We start from the raw sequence: 19,724 nt of genomic DNA, 5'->3' as shown, positions 1-19,724 counted from the left end.
TAAAAACCACAATGAGATATCACTCTGAACCTATCAGAATGGCTATCACCAATAAATCAACAAACAACAAGTGCTGGCAGGGATGTGGAAAAAGGAAACCCTCACACACTGTTGTTGGGATGCAGATTGATGCAGCCACAATGAAAAACAGTATGGAGGGTCCTCAGAAAATTAAAAATAGAGCTGTCATATGATCCAGCAATTCCACTTCTTGGCATATATCCCCAAAAACACTAATTTGAAGAGATATATGTATGCACCCCTGTGTTCATTGCATCATTACTAGTAACAGCCAAGATATGGAAGCAAGCCCTGACCTGTTTGGCTCAGTGGATAGAGCGTCGGCCTGCGGACTCAAGGGTCCCAGGTTCGATTCTGGTCAAGGGCATGTACCTTGGTTGCAGGCACATCCCCAGTACGGGGTGTGCAGGAGGCAGATGATCGATGTTTCCCTCTCATCGATGTTTCTAACTCTCTCCCCCTCTCCCTTCCTCTCTGTGAAAAAATTAATAAAATATATTTTTAAAAAAAGATATGGAAGCAACCTAAACGACCACGGATAGATGAATGGATAAAGAAGATGTGGTTTATATACACAATGGAGTATTACTCAGCCACAGAAAAGAATGTAATCTTGCCATTTGCAACAACATGGATAGACCTAGAAGGTATTATGGTGAAATAAGTCACAGAGAAATAATTTTTAACTTATATGTGGAATCTAAAAAAATTAAAATAAAACAAAAACAGACCCATAAATATAATTAACAAGCTAATGACTGCCAAAATGGAGGGAGGGAGGTAGATGGGAGAGAAAAAATCCTGAAAACCCTACTTTCTCTCAAGTTGTCATTTTTGATATACTACTTTTCTTATTTAAAAAAATGTATTTTATATTTTTCCCTGGACTGTGTTGCTCAGTTGGTTGGCAGTGAATCGATGTTTCTCTCTCATAGATGTTTCTCTCTAACCCCCTCCCTTCCTCTCTAAAATCAATAAAAACATATTTTAAAAAATAAAAATTGTATATAAAGTTGGGTAAAATCCTGCCAGTAAATAACTGATCTTTGTGAATATACAAAAGGTTAAACAGGAAGGTTTGCAAAAACAGTGAAAGACAATGATTATTTTTAAAATTATGTAAAATTGAAAGGGCAAAAAAAATGTGTAATTTTGTAGTAACAATGCATCACCTTTATTCTTTCTGTCTTCTTCAACCAGTTTGTTAGTTTTGGCAATGTAGTCGTCCTTTAGCTCAAGTTGATACCTGAGAATCAGAATGACTAAAATGAGTTTCTTGTCACTTTCGTGGACAGATTCCTATCAACAATGTGTGAGCTTCTGTGGCACCTGGGTGCCTAAGGGCATGAACATGGCCATATATAACTTCAAGGTCTTCAGTACTAAGGCCAGAGATCCAAATTCTGAATATACAAGGTCCAGTAAGAGCCTCTGCAATCCTATAAACTGGGTCCCGAAAACTCATGTTATTGTGAGGTTACTGAGAACAATTATTCCACAGTGGTCTGGACTGACACAAAAAAAGTAAATTAAGTTAAATTTACACTGATACAACTGACTCTAAATCCCAAAAGATAAGAAATCAGTCACATTCAATCCATCTGCCTTGCCCCGCCTCCCACCAGAAGAACTTTTGCCTCAGGGGCTGGGCACAGTGTTCTGAGCCAACTGCCACCGCCTTCATGTCTGGGTTAGCAATACTAAAAGGCACACTTTCAAGCAGTTTTACTTATCTCCACCAACTGCTACTAGCAGACTTTTTGGTTCAGAGATGGGGGGGGAGGTGGGGGAAGCACTCCTGTGCTGAGTATCCTGTGAACTCCAACCCTTGCTAAAGTCATAGAGGATACCCAAAGCAGACAAATAACACCAAACAGCTCATGATCTACATGGCAGTGTAAGTTAATATACACACTTACTCATTTAATCCTAAAAGTTTAACAACTACAGGCATGTCAGTGTTTGCTACTATACTCGAGGAGCTCACATAAAAGTATGTAGCGATAACATCCATCATTTCAAACTCAATATATGGAAAGGTACTATATTTTTTATCAGAATTCTTTTAAAGAATAAGCCTTAAGATGGTGAAGGCCTTGGGGGGAGGGGCGGTAGCGGGCTAAAAGGGATCAATAGGGGAAAAAAGGGAAATACGCAATACTTTCAACAATAAAGAGTACAAAAAGAATAAGCTCTAGAAATATTTGCAAGTACTATGTAATGGAATATTAATGTCAAATTATGGGCAAGACAGTAAAAAGGGGCCAATGATTAAGAAATACCAGAGAAGCTCAGCTGAGTAATCTCTTCAACAAGAATTTACTCAACGAATATTAACTGAACATTTACTATGTGCTAGATACTATACTGAGCACTGGCGAGAAAAGTTACCATATGGGCTTAACATCTTTGCATTAAGATATTAGTCACTGTAATACAATAAAACTCAGACTATAGGAAAGCCATAGTAACCACAGTTATCCGTATTTTCCTTTCCCTGTATCATTTTTTTTTTGCTTCATATAGTTAATTTCAGTTTGTCTCTTTTGATTCTGGCTTTGCAGAATCTTGAAGGAATACAAGGTACATGTCCGCTGACAAACACTATAACCACTAGGTAGAATAATATATAAATTGTTAGATACCACCATATTAGTGGCAGTACGAGTGGGGTATGGAAAAAGAGAACTAAAGGTGATTATAATTCCACTTTTATGGCTCATCAGCAGTGTGAGCTGAGAAAGTCACAAGGTGCCCTAAAAATAAAAGCAAATTACAGGCCCTCAATACATGTTAGAGAAGCTACGAGTAAGAACGAGCAGAGATGCTATTCTCTGTACTGTAACTCTGTAAAACTACCTTACATACTCATGGGAAAGGCTTGACTATCAATGAAAACATGAACTTTCACCAGAAAATGTTAGTCTTATCTACTTCACTAGTGTTGCCATCAACTTAATTCAAACATATTACTTATTTAAGAATGCCAAACAATTACTTTAGAATTTCATTCTTGAGCTTCTGGTCAAAGGTCTCTTCCATACTCTTTATATTCAGCTCCCGTCTCTTAAGTGCATCAGCCACACTTTTATGTTTTTCTTGTTGTAGCTTCTGGGCCCTGAAATTAGCAAAAACATAAAAAGCAGATAAAAAGCTGTAACATCTGAAATAAAGACTTTAAGAGAAAAAATAACATGTGATTTTTAGTTCCATGGACTAAAACTGTTATGTGACTGTCACCTCTGGGAAATAAATGGAAATAGCCGGAGTCCTCCATCTATTTTATGAACTGACCGAGTTATGTCAGATCTGAAATAGCAGATGGAGCAGCATGGTGGCACCAGGCTGCAGGGAGTGGGAAAGTGTCCAGAACAAAGTGCTTTTTCACAAAAGACAACCCACACTTAAAAAAAAGTTTCAGATGATAAATGGCCGTAATCAATCCAGAGGTGAAAGAATAATGCTATTACATTAAAGCTACATACCAAACTTTAGTGTACTTTAGTACTTGTTCTTCTGTAAGATTTGTTTCTGTGAGATTTAACTGATTAGCACATAGATATTAAAGACAGATTTGTTTTTGGAATTTAATAATCTAGTGATTGAATATTGAAAAGAGTGCCAAACGAGGGAGAAAAGGTAGATGGATCAATGAGAACTTCCAAATACTGGAGAATGGAATGATCTTCAAGTGAGACCTTAAATCAACCACAAACCAATCCCAGATCCAGGGAATCAGGTTCATAGGTACTTAGATCAAACCATGGGAAGTGCTAGGGAAAGCTGACCATTCCAAGAAATAAAAGCTCTTTGTGTTAGCTCCCTCTGCTGGCTAATCTGTAAAGCAATGGAGCAGTAAACTACATTTACTGGCTTATACAGCATGCTTAGAGAAGGGTGTGTTAGGGGGAGTGGAGATAAAGTGATGATATAATCATGAGCTATCTCCACCCAAATTTTGTCACTTTTTCTTTGCTCTCATGATCAATTTATCACTTCACTACTGCAAAAAACAGAGTAAGTTAGGCAGAGAGGAGAAATCAAATGAATTGAGCCTATATAAATGAGAGAACATCCCCTAGCTGGTTTGGCTCACTGGACAGATCGTCAGCCTGCGGACTGAAGGGTACTAGGTTCGATTCTGGTCAGGGACACAGGCCTGGGTTGCAGGCTCGATCCCCAGTGTGGGGCATGCAGGAGGCAGCTAATCAATGATTCTCTCTCATCATTGATGTTTCATCTCTCTCTCCTTCTCTCCCTTCCTCTCTGAAATCAATAAAAAAAAGTTAAATGAGAGAACAACATTAATGAAGACTAGGGACAAATCCTTTAATGAAATAAGAGTATATGGGAGTGTCAACTAATAGCAGAACCTAATGGGAAAGAAGGCTTATTGCATAAATGAGACTGGTGAGTTTGCCATTAATGACAGGTAAGATGTGAAGAATTAAACATTGGTGAGTACTTTAAAAAAGTACACACACATCAGTTTCACCCAGTACAAGTGAAGTCAGAGCCACTGCATTTCCTCTGACAGCAAAGCAGTTAAATATGTTTGCAATTCAGTTACTTTATGCATATGCAACCGTTAGGTCTGAATGACTGAATGTAAGTGTGCAACATGATTTCTTAGGAGTTGTTAGCTTCTTCCAAGTACTGGTCTGGTTTTACTGTAGCCTGATGATGGTGTCTCACTCTGCTATTCATCGCAATGTCTAATATTTCAAAAGCAAAATCCTAGTCTTTGTTTCTCTCAACTTGTGCCTTTTAAAACCAGGTGATGGCACCTTTACAACCAAGAACTCTACTTGGCAATTAGCATTAGAATAATTATATGTATTTAGTTCTTTTTAAACTCACAGATTCTGAATATTAAAAATGAAAACATTACTTACAAATCAAAAGCTTCAATTCTTTGATTCAGCTCTGCTTCTCTGCCTCTTACCAAATCAATATCTTTTAGTAGAAGCTGCCTTTGAGCATAAATTTCTTTCGTCTCCATCTGTACAGGAAAGCATTAATTTTTAGCAAGCAAGCTAAAGAAAATAAAACAGATTTGGACTAATGGACTGCTTCTTACATTCCAGAGAACAAAGTACAGACATTTAAGAGGAACAATTTCACTTTCAAGAGGTTCCACCTCAAGGTATGCATTTTGCCTGTTCTAGTTACACAAGCATTTACTACTTCCCCCCATTACTGTTAAGCTACATTACCCTATATTCCTAACATCCCTTGTGTAATTATTCTACTTAATTAACATCTGTTACTTAAAATTTTGATAAATTCTTCAATTAAAAAAAGAAACGAAACATACATTCAACAATAAAACTTAACAAAGCAGAATCCCCATGGTTCAGCAATTGTTGCCTGAAAGTTTCAATTCATAGGGGGTTCTGCCTCAGTCAGCATGAGCAAGCTGGTATGAAGCCCCGAAAAACAGGCCACACTTCCATTTGCATGTTCACTGAGCAAGGATTTACTGAATATCATGTCAGAAAGCACACTGGGAGCTGGATATGAAAAGATGAATATAGTCCCCATCTTTTAAAAAATTCACGATTTACTAAGGGAAGAGAGAAACAATCATACTACAATGTGATGATTTCACAACCAGAGTCCAGTCTCCACAGCAGGAATGACACCTAAATGAGTCCATCAATGGGAATCAAGGAAGGTGTACCAGGAGGCAACATTTAAGCTGGAGTTTGAAGGACAGGACAGTTTTATCAGGGAGAGAAGGGGACAGACATTCGGGTGGCAGGTAAAGGCATGGTGCCTTTTTGAGGATGGCAACCTTCTCCAGAGCCTTCAGGGAATCTGTGACTAAATGGAGACTGGGGCTGTCAACTAACTGGTTGATCTGATCTAGTCAGTCAACTACCTTGAAGATGGAAGTGTTAGTCTGAACACAACCCATCATCTCCAAGACCAGTGCTTACACTTATTTTTATAGCTAAAATGAGTGCAATTCCCAGAAATGCTACACAAAATCAGAGGGAGTGCAATCACCATTAATAACTGGGTCTTACTGAGAAGCTCCAAGTAAGGACTGATGCTGGGAGAAAGCCTTTTACTCGACCATCTCCTGGCATCAGTAAGTTCTGGCTGCACATAGGAAACCATGCCCCCAATCCAATCAGGTCTGACCCCCTTGGGAAAGGAACTGTTTTCCCTAAAGGAGTGGATCCAATCCCTCCTGCTGACACGCACTTCCCGCCACTCCTCAATCTCTCCACATCCTATCCAGTCACTTTCCTGGGTGCCAAGATCAAATGGCCACATTGATGATGCTTACAGTCCCAGACCCCTCTTCTCCAGGAACCTTCGCCTTTGCATGGATGGAAGCACAGTGCATCTGGTTTCCAACTTCACCTAGGAGCTCAATTGCAACTCTGTTCTCTTGGTCCACCCTTATTCTTCCATCTGCCAGTATCCCCAGACCTACTCCCTGATGTCTCAGATGACCATGTAGCTCTCCCTTCTCCCCTGGGTTAGTAGCCATCTTCCTTCTGCTCTGATTCCCTTCGCCATCATGCTGAACCCCAATGTCTTCAATTAAGCAGGCTCTTTCTCTAATCAAATAAATTCAGCTCTATAAAGCTCCACTCCTCAACCACCACTATCTTTCTGCTCTCACTGAGCTTCCAAATCCTCCCAAGAGCTACAACAGAACAATCACCTGCAAGTACCTGGTTAGTTCTACTTCAATTCCAGGTTGCCCACCTCAGCAGGAACCCCAAAACAATTCAAGCAGTCCCGTCTGCTTCAGAGCTGCTCTGCTCCTCCTCCCTGCCCTCCCCCCCGACCCCAGTAGCCATTGCACACCTCTGGTCCTCTCCTCAAGGTCACTACCTAATCCTCACATCTGCTGCTAATTTACTGCAAGTGTCTCACACTTCTGACACGAACATTCACTTCCACTCTTCCTTCCAGCAGTCTCAGAAAAAGAAGTCTACATATCCTTTTCAAGGCTGATTCTTCCACATGCACTCTTGACCACAGTCCTTACTGGTCCTCTAGGGCCTGAGCCATCAATTGTTCCATCAAATGTCCCATATCTCGCTCCTGGACTTTGAGCCAATCTAACAGCTGCAGAAAGAGCCACCCGTTAAAAAATATTAAAATATTACCTCCTGGTGTTTCTGAATTCTCTCCAGGGATATCTTTTCCCGATTAAGGAGGGCTTCGGATTTTGCTTGACAAGTTCTCTCAACCTCACTCCAGAACTTTGCTATTTCCTTTTCATACTTTCTTTTCTCTTCCATTTTAATTTTTATTATTTCAGTATTTTTGAAATGCTTCAACTGCCAATTGATCACAAATAATTATAAATATCAGTAACAGTACTATAAAAATAGTAACAAATTCTCCATGGTTAGGTTTAACATTCACACTCTAAATATATTTAGTTTAATTCACCTTTACTTTCATCTCATTCACTGTACCTATCAGGATTCATTCAAAAGGCAAAAAGAAATGACATCAAGTGGAAAGAAAAATATCATGCACAACAGTACAGTATCACATTCATTAATAAAGATTCTAGATATTTTCCTACATACCTAAGTTTAAGAATGAAAAAACAAGCAAAAATATCACTTTTGTTAATAGCAACAAGATAAACTTACCTTTTCATGCATTTCTGCCTGAAGCTGTTGTTCTATTTCTCTCTTATATTCATTTAACTTCTTTTCTAAAGAGTCTAATTTTGGATGCTGAGGGTAAGCACCTGCAAACTGATCGTCAATATGCTGAAGCTTCTCAGCTATTAAAAAAACACAGGCAGTTAGAGTAGAGGAATGAGGTCAGGTGAGCAAGAGGTCTGTTCAAAAGCAAAGAGTACAGGGATGAGAGTAGGGAGGTCTGCAGTTTACCCTGAAATAATTCAAAAAATTAAGATAGATTACTGAATGGACAGAAAGTGATCAAGCAAGTATAACACAAATTTAATGGTGAACTGTAAAACTTTCAACTTTTTGAATCTTTGAAAATTTTCATCATACAATGTCAGTGAAAAGGAAAGCAAAGTTTAAGTCAGAAAACACTGGCATCTCTTTCCAGTTTTTAAGTGCCAAAGCAGAGAGTTCTTTTATTGGTCTTTAGTGAAAGTTGAGTCACATGTTCAAAACACTGACCTTAAAATGAATCAAAGATCATGAATTTTAAGTCTTCCATTTTACAGAGGACACAGGTGCCCATACAGTGTAGGTGACTCCCAGAGGGCTAAGCAACTATACAATGGCATAACTGGGACGAAAGCCAGGTCTGCTGATTCCCTCATTCCAGTGCTCTCTCCAGCATACCCACAGCCCTCACACCAAATGTGGATCAGAATCAAACGTTAACAAGAGTGCAAACCCACACCAAGAGTGCAATCTCAACCATGTGAACACCAGTGCCCACCAAAAAGTATGCACAGGAAAAAAAAAAGCCGGCAGAAGCAGATTAAGATATTTGATCTTATTGTCTAACAAGCACTGCTCCTTATGAGTGAGGAGGAGCCAGGATTAATCCCAGCATTTTAGCCAGCTGTTTCCCTTCTGAGCATACAACTAAAGGCATGATGGTACTGTATGTAGAAAAGCTGTACCATGGAAAAGGATCTGGATCATGGACCAGAAAACTTGGACTCTAGTTTCAGTTCTGACCCAAACTGGGTGTTTCCAAGTTGCTTTTCCTTTGTCTGGCGACCTCGGTTTCCTCAACTATAAAATGAAGTGATGGGCCACTGACTTCTCTAGTTCTCCACAATGTAAATAGTCTAGATCTTCTCTCATTAGAGGCTATAAGATAAAGTTAGATAAAACACAGGGAAGAGCCTCCCAGTTGAGAGGTTCAACCCAACCAACAAGAATGTGGGCCTCTGCATCCCCCTGGTGATCATGGAGGGAGAAACAGCACTGAAGATAGAACTGGTCCCTTCCAGCAATGACACAAAGAGGAAATGAGCATCCCACCTGCAGCTTACATCCCTCCCAGTCTAGGAACACAGACAACATGGGAAAGGATGTCATTTCCTTCATTCAAAAAAAAAAACAAAACAGAAAACCTGAAATTATGAAAGAAGCCTACAATTACCAAGAGAGTCTTTGCTAGGCAACATCGGACTTGTCTGAGTATCCATGTCACAAGTCTCTTTAGCCTGATGATATTCTGCCATTTCTTTTAGAAACTCCACAAGAAAACCTAAAAAACACAATGTACGTAAGTTTGGTCTCACAAATTTCATTCAGCCATTGCTTAGTCACGGTTTACAAATTTTGGGTTTATAACACTATCCTGTTTTACATTATGTATTTTTAAAGAATAGTTTGAGGGAAGTCCTTCCCCAAGCATGACACAAAAATCTAGAAGTGATAAAGAGAAATATTTAACAACATAAAAATTAAGAACTTATATGTGGCATGAAATAAAGTCTAAAGACAAATGATAGCTGGAAAAAATAGTTACTATATTTTGGAGACAGAGCACTAATTTTCATGTATCAAAGAGCTCTTACAAATCAGTAAGAAAATTCTTAAAAGGGCATGGACAAAGAGTTTAGAGGGAAAAATTTTAATGTCAAATAAATAAAATCATAAACAAATGCAAATTAATACTGCAACAGAGAGATCCTATTTTCCCAATAAAACTGCTAAGATTAAAACTCTGATCATACGTGAAGTGCTGACAAGAGAGTGGGGAAACTGGCAGGCTCAATCACTCAGGAGGGAAGTTTGTCAATATCTGCGTATTCAAAATGAACATGCCCTTTAATCTAGTCTTTCCACCTCTAGGAATTCACACAGTTACACTTCCACAAAGGGTGAAGTGTACACAAAGGGTGTACACACTGCACTCTGCTTCTAATGGAAAAACCCAAACAAGGAAACAACAAAACCTCCATCAGCAGGTGATTAATTAACTACATTCTTTAAAAATAGTCTAAATATGGCTATAGAAAGATATATTGGTGGCTAAAGAAAGCAAATCAGAAAAGTTATCTATAATATGACCTCATTTGTGTGTGTGAGCTTTCCTAACAGACACACAGGTCCCTGTCAGGGGATAGACAGAAGTTAGGTGCAAAATATCTTCCTACATGTTTTCGGATGGCCTTAACTTCTTAATTGGAAGTCACCAAGTTTTAAAATAACTTCATTTTAACAGTGGCTATTTTACAGTTAGCCCAGAGTTCTATATAAACTTTGCCACTAGGATTCCTGACATGTCTGCCATTTATAATAGTTTTAGAGTTTCAAAAATTTTACTAGGATACTAGATGAAGCTGGGAAGCTCAAATGATGTTTCTTTTCAGATAGACTAAGCTTTGAACAAAGGAAATTCATCCTAAAATGCTACTGGAAGCTTGAAAACCCAGTTGAAGTACAAACACTACCTCTATAATTATTCAAAGTGTACCTTATTTGAGTATCTAAGAGCTTTTTAAAAAATTGAAGTTTAGAGGAAATGATCTACATTTGTCAAAACAATAGATGGATTCTACTGTTTATTAAAAAGGTCAGGTATTGTCAGCAAAAAAAAAAAACATAATTTAATTCAAATTTGATTCCCTATTCTTCCCTCTAAAAATTATGTTTCATACTTTTATAGGAAAAATACATGACAAAGATGGTACTATATCTCTGTAAAGATGAAAGCTCCTACCTTTTTTGTTTTCTTTATCAAATCCTGAGACCTATTAAAAGAAAACATTTCACTTTTATTCAACTATTCAGGTATAATTAACAAACCAAAGCAGGTTATAAAAACTAAATAATCCTACCAGTGATTTGTAGAGACTGGATTCAGGCTTGATTTTAATGAGTTGTAATAGATCCTGCATAGTAAATACCTTAAGGGAAAAAATATTAATTAAATAGACATTTTTACATTAATGTTTAAATGATGAATTAAGATGTTTCTGAATATGACTAGAAATCTTCAGATTAAATAAAAAATAAGATTATAACTGTGCTAATATAAAATTGAAGCTGTTTCTTATACTACTAAATAAATTACAATAAACATATTGAGATCATATGGATAAAGTATTTTTTCTTGATCATGTAATTAATCTCCAAATATTTCACAATGAAGATGATATGCCTAACAAATGACTAGTGCCTTACAGATGATAAACACTCAAACATTTGATGAACCAATGAATATATGAGTCATGAGTGAATTCCAGGGTCTTTCAACTGCAATGATTTTTTTTTAGTATTATTGCTTCAAAATGTAAATAAAACTAAATTTTTACTGTCTTTACAACTATGAATGACTAAAGTATACTGCAAATAGTTTTAAACAAATATTCTGGGTAGCTATTCTTAATATACACTGAGTGGCCAGATTATTATGATCTCTGAACACATAATAATCAGGCCACTCAGTGAGTGAGTGAGTGAGTGTGTAAATAAATAAAATTAGAGGCCCAGTGTATGAATTTGTGCATGGGTGGGGTCCGGCCAGCCTGGCCAGGGGGAGGGGACGTGGGCAGTTGGCTGACCTGCCTGCTGGTCAAACTCCTGGTTGAGGGGACAATTTGCATATTAGCCTTTTATTACATAGGATATACACTGAGTGGCCAGATTATTATGCATTCAGAGATCATAATCTGGCCACTCAGTGTATATTTCCAGTACAGTATGTATCACTTACTACCATCTATGCTGAGAACATTGACATGACTTATTTTCTATTGGTTTTCCTTTAAAGAAAATATTCTGCACGGCATTTTATAGTAGTAAAAATCTTCAAGCATGTGAGGTAGATTAATTACTGCTCTAATCACTATATAATTGACTATTGCTCATGCAAAAATAAAATTGTGAAATGTAATGACAAACTTAGAGACTGATGGACCAAAAAAGAATTCCTAATGTTGATAGGTAAAATTTGGTTGCTAATGAATAAATACAGCATATGTAAATTTTAAGTTTTTCAAATATTAGAACTGTTCATGATTTCTTAAAACTTAATATAAAACTTTTGGTCAATTACAGATAAGATCAAGATAAAACACAGGGACAACACAGAGTGCATCCTAATGTCAACTATGGATTTCGGGTGATAATGATGCCACAATGTAGGCTCATTGTAAAAATGTTGATAATGAGGGAGGCTGTGCATGTATGGGGGGAGAGGGCATAAGGGAACTCGCCCTTTCTGCTCAATTTCGCGGTGAACCTAAACTGCTCTAAAAAGTTAAGTCTACTTAAAAAATATACGGAAAGTTTGCTATATCTGCCTTTAAAATACTAATAAAGTGTGACTAGTATGTTCAATGGTAATGGTGGAGGAATACAGTTAAAATAATTAGAAAAGTGCTAAAATGTATTTTAATATTTGAGAACACTAAAGATTTTTAAAAAGTTCATCTATTCCTTACTTCTGTTGTATAATCACAAAGAGAAATATCTAGAAACAGAGACTGTGGCATCATAAAGAGCACATTTTAGAGATCTGGATTTACTGCCTTATGTTGCCACCTCAAAATCCTGTGACCTTGAGCAAATCACTCACCTCTACAGACTCTGGTTCCTCATCATCTGGGACACAGGTACACCTGCAGTGTGACTAGCCCAGTGCCAAGCTCATGACAGCCAACATAAATGGCAGTTATGAGTCTGAGTCAACTACATGGGACATAAGATCAACTCTAGCTCCGCAACATTTCGTGATTCTACACATCACAATTTAACAAAAGATTAATGAAGATTCCAAGGAACTGATATATCAAATTGAGTACTCCTTTGGTGCATTATGTAAAAGATGACTGAGAAATGCACCAAGCCAGCCAAGGAGCACTCAGCTACTGTGCAGCACTTTATTATCATCTGGGGTGGAAAGGCTGTTAATAGAAAATTCAGAAACAGTGAGGAAAAACTTTACCTTTTCTTCTGCCAAGCCACTTTCTGGGAAGAAAACTGAAAGTGAATACTCATAGCCACATCTTTGTAAATGATCTGCCACTAGGGAATTAGAAGCGCCTATTAAAAGGGCGCTCCCTTCCACTGAAATGGACGAGGGCCGCATTTCTCCGCTCAATACAGGGTGCATCAATTCTTGAATGAGCTGCTTTCTAAGTTGTGTCTAGTCCAACGACAAAAAAAAAAAAAAAGAAAAGAGACAAGGGAAAATACTTTTAGCAGGACTGTTGCACTGGAAATACACAGATTTGCCATACGATTTAGAAACCTTTTATTTCCACAGTGGTTCTAGATCCATGGACAGAAGTTAGAACTTCTTTGTTGCACACTGTCTTACCCTGTAACACAAGCAGGCCATGGGTTCTGGCCAAAGAAGTCTGCTTTCATCAGTGAAAGCTTTCCAAGTGAACTGGTGGTCAGAACACATGCAGACTTTTATTTGTCTTCCCTATGAGCCCATTTCAGCAGCCTTTGGTCAAGACAGCAATCATCAGAGAAAATTCTGCTGCTTCCTCAACAGAATTCTGTGGATTGTCGGAGGTTATGAAAACAATATTGGGTGAAACCAGTTTATTGAGCATATTGATAAAAATAAAATTCCCCAAAAGGAAACAACATATGCAAGAGAGAAATCAGTAAACCTAAAGACGGCTTATCAACATGCACTTTCATACATAGTATTTACATCTCAACACATTTTATAAATAAGGAAATTTAGGTTCAAGGTGGGTTAATTTTTTCAAGGTTATAACTAGTGTTATTATTCCTTTGGGTTTTAAGAAAATCTCTAAATTAACTGAACTACTGGATATTTTTCTAATCTATTGTGCATATAAGCTGGAAACATAATTGGGCTGAGCTTAAGAGTATGCTGCCTATATCTATGGGGTTCAACACTAAGTAATATCTAATGTATTCATATTAATAGAATACAAGCAAGAAACTAATGGCGTTGCTATACCTCTATCTTCTATCCTTCAGCTAAAGAGAAGTATATAACTACCAGTATAGAACAAGACTCATACATCAAAAATCCTATAGTACAAAAGACATTTACATTGAGCAGAATATGCATGCTCTGCCTCATCTAATGTCATTCAGTAACAGAAATAATAAAACAAGAGAAACTACAGCATTCTCCACCAGTAAAATTTAGAGATCGTTTAATGAGATTTGTAACATGCTAAAGAAGTAGTATATTTAGATCCAGCTTAATTGATAAAAGTGATTCAGGGTGTCCTACAAACAAGTACTGATATAGGATAAAATTTAAATGAGTGACATAAGCAGGTTGAGAAGAAAATAAGAGAAGAATAAAATGAAATGACATCATAGATGAATTCCCATATTGACAAATACAAAAAGCATGCCATCTAGCACTTGCTAGAAGAAATGGCAAGACTGGCTGGGGGCTTTCCAGCAGCCAATGTAGAGAGATATCCATTCATAATTAAACCCTGAAATGTCCCTAAGGTAAAAATAAATACAATTATTGTGGGGGGAGGGGAAGTGGGAGAGAAGAGACTTGGGAATCCTCAGCACATCTCTCTCAGAAATTCAGACCGAGTAGATTCAAAATATGAAAAGGCCTTGATAAACTTTAATAGATATCTGTGACTTTGTACTTAATCATAAATACAAATTCTTTTCAAACATCCAAATAGAATATTAGTTAGGTCACTAAAAATTTCAATAAGTGAACTCACCCCAACCACAGTCCTTGAACTGAGAAAATAAAAATTAGCTCAGACTGAGAGAGTAAAACTTTGCCCTGCCATTGATCAAGCTGCAATTCCAGAAACAGCAGCCAGCTGCAAACAGGAAACATTTCTCCCAAGGATATACTGCAGCTATAGAGTGAACAAGGTTAGTATAATCCCGATACCAAAGCCAAAGGATAGCTAAGAAAGGATTAGTCAATTTTAACTACAGATAGGAAGCCAAACAGGACCAAATCTAATCCAGAAACACAGAAAAAAAAATCCACATTCAGGAATGCAATAACCATCCCACGTTAGATGGTGTAGTAACGCGTTATACACTACAACTAATTCCAGGTGGGCTAACTATAAAAACTGAAGCCTTTTTAAAAACTTTATAAAGTGAATATTCATGCTATTAGTAGAGAAAAATTTACTGAGAATAATCAGAAAAAAAAATCAATAGATTTGACCATATAAAATATAACATCAATATTTAAGAGCCAAATTAAAATTGAACACCAAAATAAAAGTATTGCCACAAAAATGACAAAAAATATTAATGGTTTCTATTAAAAGAATTCTTACACAATAAGAAAACACTAACATCCTAAAAAAATGAGCAAGAGTCAAACTGCCAATACATGGAAAACAGAGTAATGGCTAGAAACTATGTGCAACCTTATTAACAATCAGAGGGATAAAGACTAAAATGAAGGCTGCTTTTCAATCTTAGATTGGCTTTTAAAATGTCATGATAATAATAATATCGGAGTGAGACAAGCATTCTCAAACCGCTGGTGTCACATACACTATTACAATCTTTCTAGAACAAGAAGCCAAGAGCCTTAAAAAAAATGCTCATGCCCTTGATTTGATTTTCCAGGATAAAGAGTCATACAAGAACATTAGTAAAGCCACTTAATTAGGCAAAATGAGAAATGCAATTGAAGGATGTATAGACCTCGGTATAACCTATTCAACATTTTAAATGTAAAATATACTTCTGAAATATGTATAGTAATGAAAGCACATTTGAACTACTCCTACTCCTTGCTGTTAATTTATATATAATGTGTATTAATAAATATTTGCTGCCCAAGCTAAATATTAATCAGGGGACTGCTACATAGATTAAACATACATCCAAACATGGGCCTGGTGCCAATGAAAATGAGGATTTCAATGAAGTTTTAAGGACACAGGAAAATGCTTACCATGTAATATTCAACTAAGAATACACATATACACACACCATTATGCCAATAAGTGGCTGAATCAGAGATGACTTTCCTCCTTGATGGTTTTCTGTATTTTTCACGTGAATCTGAAGTGATGCTGTGGTGTGTTTTTTTTAAGTTACAAAAACAATGGGGGAGGGAGAAGGAAAAACAAACATTTCCTAAATATCACATTTTCAGTGTAGAATATACTTCAGAAATGTATGTAGTAATGAAAACATGTTTGAGGTAATCCTATCCATTGCTATTAATCCTACTTCTTGCTGTTAATTCATACTAATAAGTACTTGCTGCCCAAATTCAATATTCAGACCTTTCAGTGCATTTTTTTTTAAAGTTCTCATTCTCCAAACTACTCCATGGTAAGCAGCACACTTAACGTTTTCTATATGGTGTCCATGTTGTTCATTCAAACAGGACCATTACAAAACCACGTATTCATTCAGGAACCTACAAACCAGCTTCATAAAACAAGTCTAACCTTACTAAAATGTGTGCACCTTATAAAGCTACTCACTCCTATCTGAAGGTCAGGCAATAAATCTACTTGAACATTAAGACCGGGCAAACGCTAAACCGTTTGAGACGACTGTTCCAGGGTAACGAGTTCTACAAAACACAACGACGGCCCTCACCAATACCATCTGCATATCATATTCTTTTTAAAACCTAGACCTGGGGGTGGGGGGCGGTTAAATGTGGACTGCCTGTTACAGCTTGCACTTGTGAAAGTTCTAGAACAGATATGCCTAAAGCAGATACCTTGAGGGCGTCCAGGACACCTCGGTCCTTGAAGGTCTGGTACAGCTTTTTGCGCAGTTCATCTTGACTCAACACGTCATATTTGGGGGGCATGGTGATCTGGAAGAGAAGATGCTTACGGTTACCGGGCAGGCGAGAGGGTGGGAATTTCTGAGGACGAACAGTGGCTAACCTTCGGGAAAGCGCGAAAGCCCGGTGGGGACGGCGCTTTCACGAAAACACGAAGCTTCGTCTCCTCACACGCACCGGTTGGCGCTTGAAGGAAAACACGAAGCTTCACTCCTCACGCACCCAGTCAGCGCTTTAAGGAAAACAAACACGAGGCCTCGTCCCCTCAAGTGCGCACCAATTGGTGCTTAAACAAAACAAACACAAAGCTTCGTCCTCTCAGCGCACCCGGTTGGCGCTTGAACGAAACAAACACGAGGCCTGGTCCCCTCAGCGCACCCGCTGGGCGCTTGAAGGAAAACCAACACGAAGCTTCATCTCCTGGCGCACCCAGTCAGCGCTTTAAAGAAAACAAACACCAAGTTTCGTCCCCTCAAGTGTGCACTGGTCAGCACTTTAACAAAACAAACACGAGGCCTGGTCCCCTCAGCGCACCCGATTAGCACTTGAAGGAAAACCAACACGAAGCTTCGGCGCACCCGGTCAGCGCTTTAAGGAAAACAAACACCAAGTTCTGTTCCCTCAAGTGTGCACCGATTGGCGCTTAAACTAAACTAACACAAAGCTTCGTCCCCTCAGCGCACCCCTCAGCGCACCGAGTTGGCTTGGCGCTTGAACAAAACGAACACGAAGCTCTGTCCCCTCAGCGCACCTGCTGGGCGCTTAAACGGAACAAACACGAGGCCTGGTCCCCTCAGCGCACCAGCTGGGCGCTTGAAGGAAAACCAGCACGAAGCTTCGTCTCCTGGCGCACACGGTCAGCGCTTTAAGGAAAACAAACACTAAGTTCTGTCCCCTCAAGGGCGCACCGAATGGCGCTTAAACGAAACAAATACGAGGCCTCGTCCCCTCAGCGCACCCGATTAGCACTTGAAGGAAAACCAACACGAAGCTTCGTCTCCAACGAACACCAAGTTTCGTCCCCTCAAGTGCGCACCGAATGGCACTTAAACGACAAAAACAAAGCTTCGTCCCCTCAGCGCACCTGGTCAGCGCTTTAAGGAAAACAAACACCAAGTTTTGTCCCCTCAAGTGCGCACCAAATGGCACTTTAACGGAACAAACACGAGACCTCGTCCCCTCAGCGCACCCGGTTGGCGCTTGAAGGAAAACCAACACGAAGCTTCGTCTCCAAAAAACACCAAGTTTTGTCCCCTCAGGGCACCCGGTTGGCGCTTGAAGGAAACAAACACGAGGCCTGGTCCCCTCAGCGCACCCGGTTGGCGCTTGAAGGAAAACAAACACGAAGCTTGACTCCTCACGCACCCAGTCAGCGGTTTAAGGAAAACAAACACCAAGTTTCGTCCCCTCAAGTGCGCACCGATTGGCGCTTAAACGAAACAAACGCAAAGCTTCGTCCCCTCAGCGCACCCGGTTGGCGCTTGAAGGAAAACCAACATGAAGCTTCATCTCCTGGCGCACCCAGTCAGCGCTTTAAGGAAAACAAACACCAAGTTTCGTCCCCTCAAGTGCGCACCAATTGGCGCTTAAACTAAACACAAAGCTTCGTCCCCTCAGCGCACCTGGTTGGCTTGCCGCTTGAACGAAACGAACACGAGACCTCGTCCCCTCAGCGCACCCGCTGGGCGCTTGAAGGAAAACCAGCACGAAGCTTTGTCTCCTGGCGCACCCGGTCAGCGCTTTAAGGAAAACAAACACCAAGTTTTGTCCCCTCAAGTGGGCACCGAATGGCGCTTAAACGAAACAAATACGAGGCCTCGTCCCCTCAGCGCACCCGATTAGCACTTGAAGGAAAACCAACACAAAGCTTCGTCTCCAATGAACACCAAGTTTCGTCCCCTGAAGTGCGCACCAATTGGCGCTTAAACGAAACAAACACGAGGCCTCGTCCCCTCAGCGCACCTGGTCAGCGCTTTAAGGAAAACAAACACCAAGTTTTGTCCCCTCAAGTGCGCACCGATTGGCGCTTTAACGGAACAAACACGAGGCCTCGTCCCATCAGCGCACCCGGTTGGCGCTTGAAGGAAAACCCAACACGAAGCTTCGTCTCCAACAAACACCAAGTTTTGTCCCCTGAAGTGCGCACCAATTGGCGCTTAAACGAAACAAACACGAGGCCTCGTCCCCTCCGCGCACCTGGTCAGCGCTTTAAGGAAAACAAACACCAAGTTTTGTCCCCTCAAGTGCGCACCAAATGGCGCTTTAACGGAACAAACACGAGGCCTCGTCCCCTCAGCGCACCCAGTTGGCGCTTGAAGGAAAACCCAACACGAAGCTTCGTCTCCAACAAACACCAAGTTTTGTCCCCTCAAGTGCGCACCAAATGGCGCTTTAACGAAACAAACACGAGGCCTCGTCCCCTCAGCGCACCCGCTGGGCGCTTGAAGGAAAACCAACACGAAGCTTTGTCTCCTGGCGCACCCAGTCAGCGCTTTAAGGAAAACAAACACCAAGTTTTGTCCCCTCAAGTGCGCACCAAACAGCACTTTAACAAAACAAACACGAGACCTCGTCCCCTCAGCGCACCCGGTTGGCGCTTGAAGGAAAACCAACACAAAGCTTCATCTCCAACAAACACCAAGTTCTGTCCCCTCAAGTGCGCACCGAATGGCGCTTTAAGGAAAACAAACACCAAGTTTCGTCCCCTCAAGTGCGCACCGATTGGTGCTTAAAGGAAACAAACCCAAAGCTTCGTCCCCTCAGCGCACCCGATTAGCACTTGAAGGAAAACCAACACGAAGCTTCGTCTCCAACCAACAAACACCAAGTTTCGTCCCCTCAAGTGCGCACCGATTGGTGCTTAAACGAAACAAACACGAAGCTCTGCCCCCTCAGCGCACCTGGTTGGCGCTTGAAGGAAACAAACACCAAGTTTTGTCCCCTCAAGTGCGCACTGAATGGCACGTTAATGAAACAAACACGAGGCCTCGTCCCCTCAGCGCACCCACTGGGCG

At 39.8% G+C, this 19,724-nt stretch overlaps 1 protein-coding gene across 3 annotated transcripts in view; it reads right to left on the bottom strand.

Annotated features, from left to right (window-relative positions):
• Positions 1-19,724, bottom strand: part of OFD1 (OFD1 centriole and centriolar satellite protein) — a 42,868-nt gene that overhangs the window by 16,014 nt on the left and 7,130 nt on the right. For all 3 annotated transcript variants that reach the window (XM_080652959.1, XM_080652957.1, XM_080652958.1), the window contains 10 exons: positions 16,642-16,740; positions 12,901-13,101; positions 10,790-10,858; positions 10,672-10,702; positions 9,103-9,210; positions 7,653-7,789; positions 7,155-7,328; positions 4,917-5,023; positions 3,020-3,139; positions 1,194-1,267 (listed from right to left, as the gene is read on the bottom strand). In XM_080652959.1, coding sequence (XP_080509085.1) covers positions 1,194-1,267; positions 3,020-3,139; positions 4,917-5,023; positions 7,155-7,328; positions 7,653-7,789; positions 9,103-9,210; positions 10,672-10,702; positions 10,790-10,858; positions 12,901-13,101; positions 16,642-16,734 — 1,114 coding nt within the window. In that variant the 5' untranslated portion in view covers positions 16,735-16,740. The remainder of the gene's footprint in view (positions 1-1,193; positions 1,268-3,019; positions 3,140-4,916; positions 5,024-7,154; positions 7,329-7,652; positions 7,790-9,102; positions 9,211-10,671; positions 10,703-10,789; positions 10,859-12,900; positions 13,102-16,641; positions 16,741-19,724) is intronic.

This window comes from Plecotus auritus, assembly GCF_963455305.1.
Source record: "Plecotus auritus genome assembly, chromosome: X".
Classification (NCBI taxonomy): Eukaryota; Metazoa; Chordata; class Mammalia; order Chiroptera; family Vespertilionidae; genus Plecotus; species Plecotus auritus.
Note: the sequence above shows the minus strand (reverse complement) of the source record. Positions and strands in the feature narration are given on the sequence as shown.